Here is a 15,729-nt window from a genome sequence, read left to right on the forward strand (position 1 = left end):
CTTTTTCTCCTTTTCTCTTCTCTCTTTGTATGTTTATGCATTTGAACATATGCATAATAAGTAAAACTAGTTTACTACGAAAACTAATAATATATTTATAAATAAAAAATACATTAAAAACTATATCTAAAATACAAAATAGCACCTAACATGTGATGGAAAAGCAATATCTTAACAGCATGCCATCAAAAGTTTAGGAGAAAGGGTGGTGCCGCCCATTTGGGTGGTGGGTGGGTGGCAGGCAGGCGAAGTAGCCTATGATGGAAAGAAAGTACATATAATATAAGCAAACTTTACACACTCAACAATTGAAACTTCTCTTCCCCATTTGACCATACCATCAAAGTACTTTATGTGCTATAAAGTCTTTCTACCTGCAAATCCACCTTTCAACCTACTCAATTGAATACTGACTTTTCCTTTGGAAGTTCCAACTCGTCTTTAATGATTGAAACCCTAGTTCTAAAACCTGGTTTGCCCAATGACTCAACTCTAGATCCAGTTAAAAATTCAAGTTAAGCCAGGTTGATTTTTTATCCGTATAAAACTCACTTAACTTATTGACCTTTTTTATAAAAAAAAATGAATCAAAATAATATTATTTTAATTCTTTAAAAAAACTTAAAAGATCAACCCGAGTTTCTTAACCTGTTACTTGGCTTGGTCTCGAGTTGATTCCGTATCAGTTTTATATGCATGGTTGAACCAATGGAGCACGAGGAACAACGAGACTCCTAGAATGGTATCAGACTCGGTGTAGAAGTCTTGAGTTCAACTTTTCTGGGCCTATGATTGTCCTAGCTAGCTAGCTAGCTAGCTCATGGGTTGGTAGAGTACAAGACTAAGGAACGAGACCCAAATTGGGTATTTTCTTAATGAGCTGGTTCGAGAATTGTGGAGGAGAGTGTCCTCTTGGATGTCAGTGGGCTTACTCCAGTTTGATTTCTTCTTTATCCACCCCAATTCAGCTCTATATTGTTCTTGTTATATATATATATATATATATATATATATATATATATATATATATATATATATATATATATATATATATATATATAGGAATAGTTGTTTTTAAAAATATTTTTTATTTTTTAAAAAAATATTTTTAATACCATCACATTAAAATAATCAAAATTTAAAAAAATTTAAAAAATTTAAATTTCTAAAAACCATGTATCTAACCAACAATCCTTCACAAACACACAAGTTTAGGTAATTTATTTTATTATTATTGATGATTTTTTTTATTTTTCTATTAAAATTAGCTTGAAAGCATATGATAAGAAAATAAATTTTTTTAAAATAAATTTAGACAATTATTACATAATATTAGTACTACAACTTCATAAAACTCAACAGTTGAGGGTAATAAAGAAACCAAACAATACCATTCTTTCTTTTTGAAAAATCTTATATTAATATATAAGATTTAATATGAGTATTTAGAGAAATATATTTTTCTAAAATATAAATTAATATATAAAAACATGTTAATAAAATCAATTTTTTTTATTTATTACTTATTAAAACACAAAAGTTATATTAAATCCACGCAAGCAAGTAATCAGTCCACCTCCACCTAGATAGTTAGTCAATCTTGTACAAAATCGTTACCTCGTTGGTCTAGTTTAATCACATGGGTACAAAATGGAATCAATACCAATGGAAAATAATGTGTTTTTGTGTTTTTTAAAATATTATTTTTTTATTATTTTTAATATGTTAGTATTAAAAATAAATTTAAAAAATATTTTTTTAATATTTGTTTTTTAAAAAATTCAGCGAGTCACGGCAAGGGACGAGGAGCCCACTTGGGAAATTGTGACTTGGATTTTGAAAATACAAGGACAGACAGACACATCACGCGGCTGATTGGGTGCTAGTTGAGAGTGGGTTCATTATTTTCCTGTGTTTTCCCATCTTCTTGGTATCCATGCCCGGGAATCATTTATACACGTAGGAATGCGAAACAATCAAGGATCCTTTATCCATTGGTAATGAAATTACAATAAATTTCTAGCCACTCTGAGTTGCTACCCTCCTCGTGGACAGATTGAGATCGAAATTAATTTCATTGCACGTGCTTCGATTATGTTTCTTGTTCAAGATCTTACAGTAGATGCTCCCTGTCATACCATTTTTTGGTTAGATTCGAGAGCAAGTCTAGCAGACACAGATTAGAGATTAGTTTCATCGTTTCTTTGCTTTGATAGTTTCTTAACTAGAACCTTGACTTGCAGCAAGCAAACCATTTCATTTGGCAATGGTATGCAAGGCGTGATAAGAGGATGATGGGCTGCTAGCTTTTTGGCCATTTCCCAACAACATTGAATCATGTATAGTGTGGAGGACAACTTTTTTCTGGAGCTTATCCATATCTTCTCGATCTCGTGTAAAGCGTGCCTTGTTTTGCCTTTTGTCAAGGAGTACTGGATGTACCTTCCATTTTTATCTTGGCCCAATATTGTTCAAGCGGAAATCTTGTTCTATTTGCTTCAAAAAGCAGAGTCAAGAGCTGGTCCATGTAAAGTGTAGTCTTTGATGACTGTTGTTCCCTTTTCATTTTTCTATTTCATGACTTTTAGATAGTGGAAACACCATTTCCTCTTGTGTTTTTCTACAAGCAAATGCTAGAAGCAAAGAAGACAAAAAAAGCAGTTAAAACACTCTGTATTTCCCTGAATTTCTGTTGGAAAAACAAGGTCTAGGGGGGCTGATTGCTTGCAGGTTATTGTTTACTCTGGCCTCCTATTGCAAAGCTAAAGGTGGGAATGTTCCGATCCATCTTCTGACTGTCAACAACAAAGAGTAAAGCATTGGAACAACGTCTTCCTTGCAAGAAAAGGGAGCCGTCTACAATGCCTTAAATAGAAAATCTTTGCAATAGGTAATGAGAAATATTGAAGAACACTTGCAAAACTTTGAAATTTGTTGAAAGGAATTCATTTGAATACTGCAACATCCAGAACCCACTATGATTCATACAGCTGTGGACAGTGAGGTCAACCAAACGTTGTTTAATTTTTCTTTGTAGAGCATAGATCACGAAATGACATGCTATAGATCCAAGAAAATGCCAGAGAATAATGGCATTCAAGAAAATGCCTTACTGTCATTTGATTAACCAAAATAGAAAAAAAACATATCATGCATGTGTAGAACAAGCACAAATACGATCATCCAAAGTAAATGACTGAAGTTTATAGATAGTAGTATCACTTTTATTTGTTTCTGTTTAAAAGCTTTAAGAAAGCTAATAAGCTTGCAACTCAACTAGCATCCATGTCCTCTCAAGTGTCTCTTTGGTAAAAAAAGAAAAAAACTAGCACCCATTTCACTTTAATAAACTCTTTCTCATGGACAATTACAAAACTCTAATTACCTATAGATTTACTCATGACGATTTTGGGTTACCACCAAACTTTAACTCGTCAGTGAGTTGGAAACACCCTAACATCATCCAAGACAGGGCCACACATATGACCATAATCGTGCATCTTGTTGTGATAGTATGAACTGTAAAATGTAATCCTTGTCCTGTCTGAAATTGCCTGGAACCTTAAAGTTGCAGTCTTGGATCCACCCTTTCCCTGAGAAACATAGGGTGCTTTGACAGTTTCCTTGGCAGCAAAAGCCTCAACCATCATAGATCCATGGCAAGCATTCTTTGCATCTCCAATTGTAAATGTGAGGTTATAGAATTTGTTAGGAATTGTCCTAATGACTTGTGCTATGGCACTCTCTCTCCCTGCTACCATCTCAATCGCGGCAAATCCTGAGGGAACAAAGAAGTGCTTCTTGTCAATGTATTTTACAGGTTTGAGAGATTCAACGATCCAGCCGGGGAGTGGTGAGATTAGATCTTGTTGCTTGGTAGGGATCAAGATTCCAGTTGAGAAGTTCTTGAACACATGTGGACCAACTTCAAAGCCACCATTTTTAACCAGGTTGCCTGTATACAATTAAATGAAAATACAAACGATCACTTCGGTTGTCTAAAGAGAGCACATATATAAAACAACAAATGACTTCAGCAAATTCTAAGAATCCTGTAAAAGATAGGATCTTACCAATAGTACGCTTGAGAGGTGGCAGCTCCTTGATTGCAATAGCATCCAATAGAGGTCCACAAGAGGGGTCCTCTTGAACACCAGGGTTATGAAATGTGACCTTGACAGCTTTAGAAGTAGCTTTCCAAGCCAAGGAATAAGTGTCACCACCATCACTGCTATACAAGGTCTGAAGAGGGAGGTCGCTTGACTGGCCAGGGACTGAGACCCTTAGCACTTCATCTTGAGCACAAGTTCTGGTGGCTCCAAATGTGAGTGCATAGACTGAGCCTGGTTTGACAGTAAGAATTTGAGAGATAGAGGCCTCATTGCCCAGCCTCACTGCATGGACCCCCCGAGGAATGGCGAGGAAGAATCCCCCTGGTTGTGGCCCACCTGAGACAAACTCTACTAAGCCATTGATTTCCCATTTTGGGAGTGAGTGTTTTCCTATGATCACTGTTTTCTTGAGGTTTGATTTTGCTGGTGCCTCTTCAAAATCCCCATTTTCAACAAGTCCTGCAAAATATTTCCATATCACATAAGGTCATATATGATCATCCATATCACAAGAGCTGTAAGAATATCTTACATAAACTATAATAAAAAAGAGAGGCTATTGCTTACCATCAAGAGGTGGAGCTGGAATGGCAGCATTAGCTAAGCCATGGCAAAAAGAGAAAAGGAGAGCAACGCAAATAGAGAGGAACAAAGCCATTGTGTGTGCTTTGCCTTTCAAGAAGTGGCTCCCTAAATAGGGAAGGAAAAGTCCCGAGGTGGGTCTGAAAAATGGAAAAAATCTATTTATATATTCATAATACAAATACAAAAAAAAAAACAAAAGTTGGATGCATCGAAGAAAGGTAAATAACAGTAGAAAACAACCCATGTTAAAGTGGCGCCAAATTAGCCGTGCGATGTGTCGGGCTGTCCCTCTATTTTTAAAATCAAAGTCCCAAGTTTCCATGAACCTTCTTGATCCATGTGGATCCTTCATTGGTTGCCGTGATTTGCTCTCACCTAGGACTTCTTCGATGACTAGATGTCTGATCTCTTCCTAATCTTGACTCCTTTGTTTCATGTCTACACAGGCCGGTGATTATGCAAGTTTTGATGCTTGATTTTGCCAAGGAAGTACCAGTTTCGTACATCTTTAACTCCAATTGATCTTGCTCTTGCTCACAAGCATCTGCCTTCCCCACGTCCTATGATTTGTGTTGGTGGGCAGAATGGCAGATTGTATTATTTCACAGAAACAAAAGGGCATGTGTGAAATCCTGAAGGTGACATTATCTATTGCATTTCTTCTAGTAATTAGGGCCATTAAAATGGGTTGGTAAAAATTAATGACGTTGTTCGCTGCCGTTAGCATCCTTAGGGATTTTATGAAGCTTGGTTCTTGTTTTACTAATAATTTGAATTTCTAGTCCACCTACAAAATTATAAAACCTAGCCAGGTTGGCCTGGTTTAGGCTGATTTATATATAGAAAAATAACTTAGAGTCAACTTGATTGATCTAGCAATCTAATAATTTAATTTTAAAAAAAAAATTCTTTCAAAACAATATCATTGTGAATTTTTTTAATACAAATTGAAGCTATGTTAACAAGTTAATCCATTCAACCGTGATGAATTCCTAAACCGAGCGTAGCACCTGGTCTCAATTCTAGAAATAACTCTGCTAATGTAGAACTCACAAGGGCATCATGTGTGCATAAGAGACCTGAATTGGGCTCAATGATAGAAAATGTTTAACTGGGATTCAGTCTACTACCAATCCTAACATGATACTCTCCCCAGCTTAGGCAGAGAAACAATTTTGGGTTTTGTGAATCTTCTTAAAAGTATTTTGGGCCATGCTCAGTGTTTCTCTAAACCGGAAGGAATTAGGAAAGATATTTATTTTGAGACAATGATTTTTGTTTCGAGTATTTTAACGGGGAAAAGAAGATGAGGGAAATGAGAAGAAATTGAAATAAGTTGGGTTTTTAGATTTCTTTTACAGAATTAATCTTCATTAATGTACAAATTGGTATGAGAATATCCCTTGGAGGTCTGATGAAAAAACTTTGAGAATAATCTCCTAATCTATTAAGAAAATAAATAATTAATTGAAAATTTACTTGAAAAATTTCTGATAAAGATAAAAAAACCATAAAGTACTAATTTCATTGCTTATCTAACGCACTTGCATGGCACCTTGTCTCCTTTGTATTTCATTTCCTTCACATAATTTTCTTTCCGATCTTTAAACTACCATTAGGCACAAGCTACTATTTCCGTGTAGAAAGGTGGTTTGCAGATTTAACTGCATATGATTTTTAGTTGCTGCCCTCCTTGAGGGAGCTTCTTTCTTTCTGTCAAAGAGGTAAAACTCAAACTTAAAAAGTGAACTCGTATTGTTTTGGTTGCGAGATGTCAAATTCTGGGGCATTTTATCTAGCTTCCAACGTTGGAGGGAAAATTGAGAAAACCCAAGTGAAATCTGCTGTCAAAAAGCAAGTTCTTTCTCTGTCTCATTTACTTTTATCACATTTCCTTTCTGGGCTTGTCATGTTTTATGATTTGTTACTGAACTATATAGTGTTAAAATGTAGATATGAGAAGTACCATGTTGGGGGAGATGATGAGGAAAGAAAAGCTAATTACACTGACATGGTAAGGCCTTGTAAAACTATTGGCTCTAGTCATTCAATTATGCTCTTGCTCATGTTTAGTTTACTTGGATTTTTGTCAGGGGTTATTGGTAAATGATTTGTTTAACGATTTTTGTTGATAGTAGTTGGTTGGGGTGAATAATAGTGAAATAATGCCTTGTGGGTTTTCAGGTCAACAAGTACTATGACCTTGTGACAAGCTTCTATGAATATGGTTGGGGTGAATCTTTCCATTTTGCTCCGAGGTGAGGACCGAGGAGTGATTGCCAAGGCGAACCTTTTGAATCTTCAATTAGGGATGTAAGCATGGAGTTTTGGTGGGGTTCCCACGTTGGAGTGATGATAGATGATGTTATTTATGTATTTATAGGTGGAAGTGGGAGTCTCTTCGTGAGAGCATCAAGAGACATGAGCACTTTCTTGCTTTGCAGTTAGGCTTGAAGAAAGGACAGCAGGTGATTTCTTAGTATCATTTATTTGTTGTAATGTGATAAAATCTTGGTGAAATTGGACATTTTTTTTTAAAGCTTTCTTACCAAACTATTTAATTAATTGAACTTGTATTTGTCAAACTCAGGTGTTAGATGTTGGTTGTGGAATTGGAGGGCCATTAAGAGAAATTGCTAGATTCAGGTGATTGAAAAGGATAAGGGAACTCTTCATCATTGAAGTTTTAGTATCTTCATTCTCCTAGCTATGCATTTATTAAGTAGTGGATCAAAACCTTTCTTCTTTGTGGGATATAGGAATTCATCAGAAAATAGTTAGAATAGCTCACTACTTGGGCTGTACACTGTAACACCATAACTTCTTTGAATAGCTGCTCCAAACAGCATCACTATGTTTTCATTGTTTACAGTATCTTTAACATGTGATAAGAGTTTGATATCATTGATAGTGCTTGACTCTTTTCCTAGCTGAGTAATCGCTGTATTTTCTTCTATTATGTTGATTGGAAAAGTAGAAAATTCTGGTACTTTTATGTCGAGTATGATGCTTAATTTCTAATTAATTTAATCAATGGCCAAGATTTTGATGAGATTTTGTAGTGGAACGTTGATAACAGGGGTGAACAACAATGAATATCAAATATCAAGAGGAGAGGTATGTGATTTTGCTATGTGATAAAATGCATGTGGACATTACTTATTTATGCAAAGTTTCAAAGTTCCATAATATTGCGGGGTTTTCAAATTGGGAGTTCATTTGAACTTTTCCATTTCTGCAACCAGAGAAAGTGTCAAATTATTTTTTCAACCATATACTCAAGATTTTCCTTCTTTATTAGGAGTTAAATCGCATGGCAGGAGTGGGCAAAACTTGCAACTATGTGAAGGTTGGATAAATTGTATCTCATGCAAATGTCATCAGTTGCAGCTGTGAATCTCTGTTGTGCTGAGATGTTAATTTGTTCGACACTTCAATTGCTTTATGTCCTCCACATCTGCTTTTGTCTATGTTGGAGCCCTTCACACCTCATGTTTTATGACGATGCAGGCTGATTTCATGAAAATGCCATTTTCTGACAACACGTTTGATGCAATATTTGCAATAGAAGCCACTTGCCATGCACCGGATGTGGTATGTCATACTCCAAACTTGAATGAACTCTCAATGCGACAAGTTATGATATAGCCTTCATTGCATTTGCTTCAATTGTAGACAATCCTTTTTATCTGAAGTTATTTGACTCTGTTTTTTGGATGAAATAGCGTGACTGCTATAAAGAGATTTACAGAGTGTTGAAACCTGGCCAGTGTTTTGCTGCTTATGAATGGTGCATAACTGAATCATTTGACCCTCTGAACCAAGAACACCAAAGGATTAAGGTTGCCTGCATAAACTTGCCCCTTATTCTGATGTTTACACATAGGGCACGGTAACTCAATTATGCTATTGTAAACAGGGAGAAGTTGAGCTTGGCAATGGGCTTCCTGACATCAGGTCAATGGGAGAATGTCTTGAAGCTCTGCAACTTGCAGGTTTCGAGGTTAGTGACCTTGTTTTGGTTGAACTATTCACTGAACTCTACCTGTATAGTTCAAAGTTAAGAAAAATATATGGAGTCCATGCTCTGGAAAACATCCTCTACTCTCCTATATGTTTTTCTATTCTCTTGTATTTTAGGTTGTATGGGAGAAGGATGTTGCTGTGGGTTCACCTCTACCTTGGTATTTTCCTCTTGACAAAAATCAGTTCTCACTAAGCAGTTTCCGAGTAACAGCTGTTGGACGATTCATCACTAGGAACATGGTACAAGAATTTTGGTGCTTTCTTTTAAACCAGAAGCTCTTACAATCATATTGGCTTTTTTCTCAATCAAATGTAGTTCTATTCCTAACTCCTCGCAAATTAATCCGTAAGTCAAATATTTATCGCTCATTTAGGTTAAAACCTTAGAGTTCTTGCACCTTGCACCAGAGGGTAGCCAAAGAGTTCAGGCTTTCTTGGAGAAAGCAGCAGATGCACTTGTTGAAGGCGGCAGGTAAATCCTTTAACTGCATCTCTAACTCATTGTGGGCTTACCATTCGTATATCATTTTTAAAAATGGAACTCAAAATATTTCTTTAATTCTCATAACAAATCTTATTCTGCAGGCAGCATGCATACAAAAAATCTTTAAGCACTAAAATTCTGAGTCTTTAGAAAGGATGAATTCTTTACCCTTTTCCTTCTCTTGCATCGCTGGCTTCACAGCCTTTTAACATTGCCCCTACCCACCTCCAACCCCCCATTAGCTGATAGATACGTGGAAAGAACAAGATTGGAAATTATGAAGGAACCTCCTCTGTTTCAGGTGAGAAGGAGAAATAGAAGAAGTAGAAAAGGAGAGGAATTTAGTTTTGGTAATCAGGATTTATCCTTGACTTGCTTTAAGTACCTGTTCTTCATTGATAAACCAGGAAGGCTCTTTCCAGTGATACATTAAAACGTTAGCCTGGCCATTGGATCCAATACATTAAAACACAAACTAGATATCCTGAATGCTTGCATAACTCACCCTTCTAGTCTCATTAAGTTTACTCAGCTGGGTCACAGGTCGATTTGCACATTCAATCTGGTTTAAACAGCCAAGTTTTTTCTTAGCATGCATGCTCTCACTGTATGATCATTCTGCCCTTGATTCATGCAGGATGGGAATCTTCACACCTATGTACTTTTTCCTCGCTCGGAAGCCTCTTTTGTAGGCCAAATAAAACCTACAAGATGCTTCCAAGGTTTTTTCACATTTCCTCTGATTCTTGAAAAATAATTCTGGTGCACATTCGCTGCTTGGAAACCAGAGATGAGAATTGCCTATGCATATTGGACTCAAATTCAGTTAAAGTGTCTACTTAACTACGTGCTATTTTTATTTAATAAAAAAAGGTAATACACATTGGACTCAAATTCTTGCATATTTCTCTTAGCTTTAACCTTGCAAATGCCATGTCAGTTCGAATTTCACAGCTGCAGTATCTTTAATGATTAATTTTACTGCTATGTATCTGGATGAAGAACAGCAGAACGATTAGTAGGTTTGGGTTGGAGCTGAGTTTAGGATTTAGATGAAAAATTATAAATGAATATGCCAGAGGATCGTGTATGCGATTAGCATTGGGATTAAAAAATGAAAATTTGACCTGGGATGGTATTGCAGTCACGACTAGTTCAGGTATTTTCTTAATAATGCTCTCTCGGCGCACAAGCGAAGATGTGTTGGTTTCTGAGGTAGTTTTTATGATTGTGGTTTAAAAAAATAAATTTAAAAAAAATGTAGTTTGTTGGATTTATATACGTGTTTTGTAAAAATTGTGGTTAGGGTTTATGTGCAGCAAAAAAACATGTATAAAATATTTGGTTGTAGTTGCTTTTTAAAAGTATTTTTTATTTGAAAATACATCAAAATATTTTTTTTAAAAAAATTATTTTTAATATCAGAGCATTAAAATGATTTGAAAATATAAAAAAAAATTAATTCAAAGTAAAGAAAAAAATAAAAAAAATTTAAATTTTGAAAAAAATGTTTTTGAAACGCAAAAACAAATAGAGTTTTACTAAACTCGGTTAAAAATACATGTAAAATCTGTTTTATAAAAATTATGTTTTAAATTTAATTTTTTAGTGGACTTCATAATATAAAATATAGTTTAATGTATTATCAAATACTTAACTGTGATTTTTACATCGGAATCGCAAAAACTAAAACTAAACAAAGAGACCCTCATGCTCCCACAACAAGACTTGATGAATTTCTTCGATGAACATGCAAAAGTTGGTACACTCAGAAGAGACATGAAGTGGACTTGAGTTTCGATATTAAATTTTTTAGTGATTTTGAATTATTTTAATGTATTGATATAAAAAAACACAAAAAAATATTAATTGAAAAATTATTATTTTAAAAAATAACAATTTTCACACTTCCAAACATTCTGCAAATATACTGGTTTACGAAACCGCATTCATCCGAGTACAATTCAGATAAAAGCCAGTAGCTCCCCCCCAACTCAGTTCAAATAGAAAATATTTTCAGTTTCAAAGGTCACAGCCTCTATATGGCTCATTTAAAGGAGGCTTTGGTCACATGAAGTTGGAGGATTGGTATGGAGAAGCAATGGGAATCTTCCCTTCTCAGCTGTGCACAAACTGGTTGAAAGAAAATTGAAAATGCAGCGAAGCAACCAAATGGTGGCCTTAGCCGAAGTATAGCAATAAAACAAAAATTCTGCAAGTGATTTTCATGGCTTGGGCACTGCTTCCTGCTTGTCACTATTGTTACATACCCACTTTCTCGTTGCTTTTCGGCTGTCAATTATAGCTTTGGACTAGCTATTTAACCAATGTTTTGCTGTCGTCGGATTTGTTTTTCTTAAACAAAAATATACAGGTTTTTTAATGTATTTTTTATATATAAAAAAATTAAAAATTAAAAATTTATGAATATATCTAATAAAATAAATTGAGAACCATGTATATTAATAAATAAATAAAAACTCATTAACGATAGATAAAGATGAAAATTAAAAGTAATTAAGAGTCAGATATAGATCAAATATTTAGCCTTGCAACTCGGATCTTTGACATAATTGTATTTAACAACTTTGTTAAGAAAAATAGACATGTATAAAATTGATTAAATAAAATAAGAGGTAAGAAAATATTATACAAAGTTATACATATTAAAAATATTATTTGAAAATAGATTTCTTGAATCTTTTTCAATATGTTTTTTTACATAAAAAAATATCAAGTGTAAATAAAAAAAAGCTTACAAAAGCATCTCTAATTAAATAAATTGATAATACTTTTCATCAATAAATTAAAAACAAATCATTAATAATAATTAAATATGTATTTGGAAAAGTCAAGAGACGAATGTAAATTAAGATCTTTGATCCCACAACATACATTATTTATCCGATTGTGTTGAATGACTATGTTTATTGAAATTTAATAAAATAATAGTGGAAATAAACACACATATAAAATTGATTGAATGAAATTTAAGGAAAAAAATATCTCGCAATGTTGCATTTATTAGAAATATTTTTAAAAAATAAATAATCTTTATTTCTAAAAATAATGTTCAATTATATATAACATAAAAAAAATTATAGATGAATTAAAATAACCTCTTTAAAAATTCAACACACACAAAATAAATAAATAAACACTATTTAAAAAAAGGTTAAATACAAAAAATAGAAAATCAAAGAGAATGGATATTAATTGAAATATTAAAAAATCATTAAAAACACATATAAAAAAATCATGATATTTTTTTTAAAAAAATTACAAGAAAAAAAAAAAGAGAAATAGGTCAGACACTGGACTTGGCCCTTTAAAGGAAGGGCCCATGGGCTCAAATTTTTTAAAATGTAACTGTGCTACCCCATTATTTTTTGAAAAAAATATCCTAGGCAATGTGTTGTCTACTAAGACAGATAATGTGTTGTTTGGGATTCTCCAGGTTCTAGTCATTGTGGTGGTCAAAAAAATAAATTATATGTTTTTTTATTCAAAAATTCATTTTTGACCTAAAGCATTTAGAAAATAACATAAACACCTTTATAAACTTATAAATGACCTTATAAAAAAAAACCACCCAAAAAACCAAAACAAAACATCTTCTTAAGTTTGGATCTAATTTTTTAGGCCATTTCAAATTTAAAAAATATATAAATGAAACTTTTTTATCAAATAGAATCCTTTAACATCAAAATTGATAATTTTTATAATCAGAATTAGTGAAATCATTGTAAAGTTTAAGTATCAAAGTCAATATTTTATGTAAATTTTGAAACTATGATCACTAGTAGTTTTTTCTATTTTATGTGTGTATAATATTTACCCCACACGTGTTAGATTATAGGTAATTGCAACTTATATGAACTTGTTTTTTTGCATTGCGCATTAAAGATTGATGTATTTCTAGATACATTTTGTATCTTAACCGGTAAAACTTAACCTAAGAGTTGGTTAAAATAGAAAAATGTATTTAATTTTAGATCAAAAATAATCAAGAAAGAACTATAGCTTGTTAAATAAAATAGTGTTGTTGAACATTAAGAAAATATGACAAGAAAAGGCTATAGGTAGATCCTATCTTCAGATTAGAATTCAAGGATATGTGTATTTTTGAAGAAAAAATTTATTATATTTTCTTAATGTTTAACATGTAAGTTATATTCGGAATGATTTTTGCAAATTAATTCAACTTTTTTATATATTTAAATTTTGATTAAAAAAGAAAGTCATAAATATATTTGTTTAGCAATAGTTTTTTACTTAAATAAAAAATTGTTAAAATCTTATTTTAGTAGAAAGTTAAAGTTTCCAACGATTATTCTAACTTAGTTACTCTGAGGTGTTTTTTATTGAATATATAATTCAACAACTTCTTAAAAATAATTATTAATTAAGATAATTTTACAGTCAAAAAGTCAGTTTTCAGTAATGAGAAACCAAACCTTATTTACGGAATCATTACACCGATTAGTCAAATAAATAAATTATATGTGTGAGCTACGGCTACCTATCAATGCTTTGGTTTGTGCAGTTGAATTCATGCGAGCTGGAGACCTATGCCCACTTGATTGATCACTGGCTGGTGTTAAAAGCAGCCGTGCCTGTCGCTGTTCGTGGCATGTTTTGGTAGGAGCCACCAGCACATATGGGCCAATGATGGCGCCGATGCATCAGGTGGACGCTGTTCCAGGCAGCCATCACTCCTCCATCCCCGGTTACTTTACTCGTGTATTCAGCGGTTATTTTTTAATATTTAATAATTAAAACGAAATAAAAATATTTATATAATCAAAGAATATGTCAAAATTCTATTGAAGCTTTCCAATAAATGGAAGGAAGAACCAATCAATACATCGATCCATCGATCAAAAATTTGTCTCTTTTTAAATCTTTTACATGACTGAATAGAAGGCTAAGTCAGTAGTACCAAAACCCGTAGCCGCCTTGACTCCACAACTGGCCACCCGGGTAGAGTCTTGAGTCGTCGCTTGACTCCCACTGCCGCCGTTGTGGCCATGATGGTGGTGGTGGTGGTGGAGATCCTCGGAGTTAGAGGGAGGATGGTAGTACATGCGAGCAGTTTGTGGACAATGAGAGTAAAATCTTCCAGCTATTCTCACCCCAGCATCTAACAATTCCACGTACTTCCCCATGTCTCTACAAGAAACTCTCCTCCTCCTTTTCTCGGAGCGAGAACTTGAAAGAGAGACAGAAAGAGCGGCTTTAGAAGATGTGTGAGCCTCTGTGTCGAAGATGTTCTTAGCAGACTTTATGCAAGAAAGAGGAGGAGACTCTTGCTTTATATAGGGATCCTCTCCTCTCCAATAATTCTGGCTTTTGACTTTCCTAGCTTCCCTTCCATTTCCTGTTCTTTTTTTTCTTGTTAGTCCTTGTAGGAAGTTATATTGTCATTGTACCCCATATTAATTATGCCCCTCTACATATTATTTTATTTTCCATGCCCTCTCGTAGATGATGCTTTTTTTCTGGCCTTTAGTAGCTGTGAAAGTCTATAGCTGTTTTTTTTTAAAAAAAAAAATAGCAGCCTGTTTGTTATTTGTTATTGATTTATTGTGTTATTAATTATTATTTTTTAGAAATATATTTAAAAAAATTATTATTTTTTTAAAAAATTATTTTTAAAATCAGCATATCTAAATAAATAAAAATAAAAAAATTTAAAAGCATAATCACTGCTTCGCCAACTATCTCTAACATACCAATTAGAATTGAGGTTAGAAAGAAAAGACCATAGAGAATTAAACAATGTATTGGATACAAATAAATATATTTTCTTTTCCATTAATTAAATGAACAAATTGGATGATTAAGTGTATTAGACACAAGAATCATAAAGTGTTCTTGTTTTATAGTTAGAACCTGAAATTCTTCAAAAATTTAACTATCATTATCATACTTTAATATATATTGCGTATTGCTAAAGGTGACAATCATTAAACCATAAAAAAACCATCTTTACATTCAACGTCTAAGGTAATTTATTTTCTCACACATTTATTTAAATCTTGATTTGAACGTGAATCATAAGCTAATAATATACTTATTCCCTCGATTCCTAAACAAGTGTACTAATTGTGTTCACGCGAATTTCTCAGAATAAAAAAATTGATTAATAATTTTTATTCATTAATAATTTGCGACTCAGCCTCTCTTTAAAGGTCAAAGAAATGAACGCAGCTCTTGGCTATTTGGGATTCTGACAAGTCTTTTTTCCCCCCCCATGGGTGGACGTATTCAAAGAGGGCATAAATAATAGGGGCTCACATTGAGTGTGCGAAATTAAAGAACTATAAAGGTGAAGGAGCATAGTCTCACGATGCCTTCTTTTTTTTCCTACTTTACCTTTTCTATTCAAAGGTGGTTCAGACGTTATAGTACATTCTCGACCGCGTCAAGCTTCGGCGTTACGCGTTGAATATGTGCATTCGCCAAGTGGTTGGTTTTGACGGCGTTGTCCAAGACTGTCACTTCGTATGCCTCTTTTTC

General features: G+C 33.6%; 2 protein-coding genes across 3 annotated transcripts; one reads left to right on the forward strand and one right to left on the reverse strand.

Annotated features, from left to right (window-relative positions):
• Nucleotides 1–3,202: 3,202 nt before the first annotated feature.
• LOC133676678 (protein TEEBE-like) lies at nucleotides 3,203–4,832 on the reverse strand. The gene is made up of 3 exons (XM_062098397.1): nucleotides 4,680–4,832; nucleotides 4,074–4,571; nucleotides 3,203–3,955 (listed from the first exon to the last, which is right to left on the reverse strand). Exons 1-3 carry the CDS (start codon nucleotides 4,768–4,770, stop codon nucleotides 3,435–3,437), a joined length of 1,110 nt encoding a protein of 369 aa, XP_061954381.1. The 5' UTR covers nucleotides 4,771–4,832; the 3' UTR covers nucleotides 3,203–3,434.
• Nucleotides 4,833–6,220: 1,388 nt separating this feature from the next.
• LOC133677017 (cycloartenol-C-24-methyltransferase-like) lies at nucleotides 6,221–10,101 on the forward strand. Of its 2 annotated transcripts, XM_062098838.1 has the most exons (13): nucleotides 6,221–6,551; nucleotides 6,651–6,711; nucleotides 6,882–6,955; nucleotides 7,081–7,165; nucleotides 7,288–7,343; nucleotides 7,760–7,814; nucleotides 7,999–8,046; nucleotides 8,208–8,291; nucleotides 8,423–8,539; nucleotides 8,617–8,700; nucleotides 8,838–8,963; nucleotides 9,098–9,195; nucleotides 9,845–10,101. In XM_062098838.1, the coding sequence occupies exons 1-13, from the start codon at nucleotides 6,469–6,471 to the stop codon at nucleotides 9,897–9,899; spliced, it is 1,026 nt and encodes a 341-aa protein (XP_061954822.1). In that variant the 5' UTR covers nucleotides 6,221–6,468; the 3' UTR covers nucleotides 9,900–10,101. The 2 variants fall into 2 exon arrangements, with proteins under 2 accessions (XP_061954822.1, XP_061954823.1); XM_062098839.1 differs by lacking the exon at nucleotides 6,221–6,551 and having other exon boundaries at nucleotides 6,882–7,010.
• The last annotated feature ends 5,628 nt before the right edge of the window (nucleotides 10,102–15,729 follow it).

This window comes from Populus nigra, chromosome 17, assembly GCF_951802175.1.
Source record: "Populus nigra chromosome 17, ddPopNigr1.1, whole genome shotgun sequence".
In the NCBI taxonomy this organism is placed as follows: domain Eukaryota; kingdom Viridiplantae; phylum Streptophyta; class Magnoliopsida; order Malpighiales; family Salicaceae; genus Populus; species Populus nigra.

Excerpts from the sequence above, each read along its gene's own strand:
- LOC133677017 (XM_062098838.1), top strand. The coding sequence starts at position 6,469 with ATGTCAAATTCTGGGGCATTTTATCTAGCTTCCAACGTTGGAGGGAAA. Across the intron at positions 7,344-7,759 it reads AGAGAAATTGCTAGATTCAG|TGGAACGTTGATAACAGGGG; the intron begins GTGATTGAAAAG and ends GAGATTTTGTAG. Across the intron at positions 9,196-9,844 it reads GCACTTGTTGAAGGCGGCAG|GATGGGAATCTTCACACCTA; the intron begins GTAAATCCTTTA and ends TGATTCATGCAG.
- LOC133676678 (XM_062098397.1), bottom strand. The coding sequence starts at position 4,770 with ATGGCTTTGTTCCTCTCTATTTGCGTTGCTCTCCTTTTCTCTTTTTGC. Across the intron at positions 4,572-4,679 it reads TCCAGCTCCACCTCTTGATG|GACTTGTTGAAAATGGGGAT; the intron begins GTAAGCAATAGC and ends AATATTTTGCAG. Across the intron at positions 3,956-4,073 it reads ACCTCTCAAGCGTACTATTG|GCAACCTGGTTAAAAATGGT; the intron begins GTAAGATCCTAT and ends AATTGTATACAG.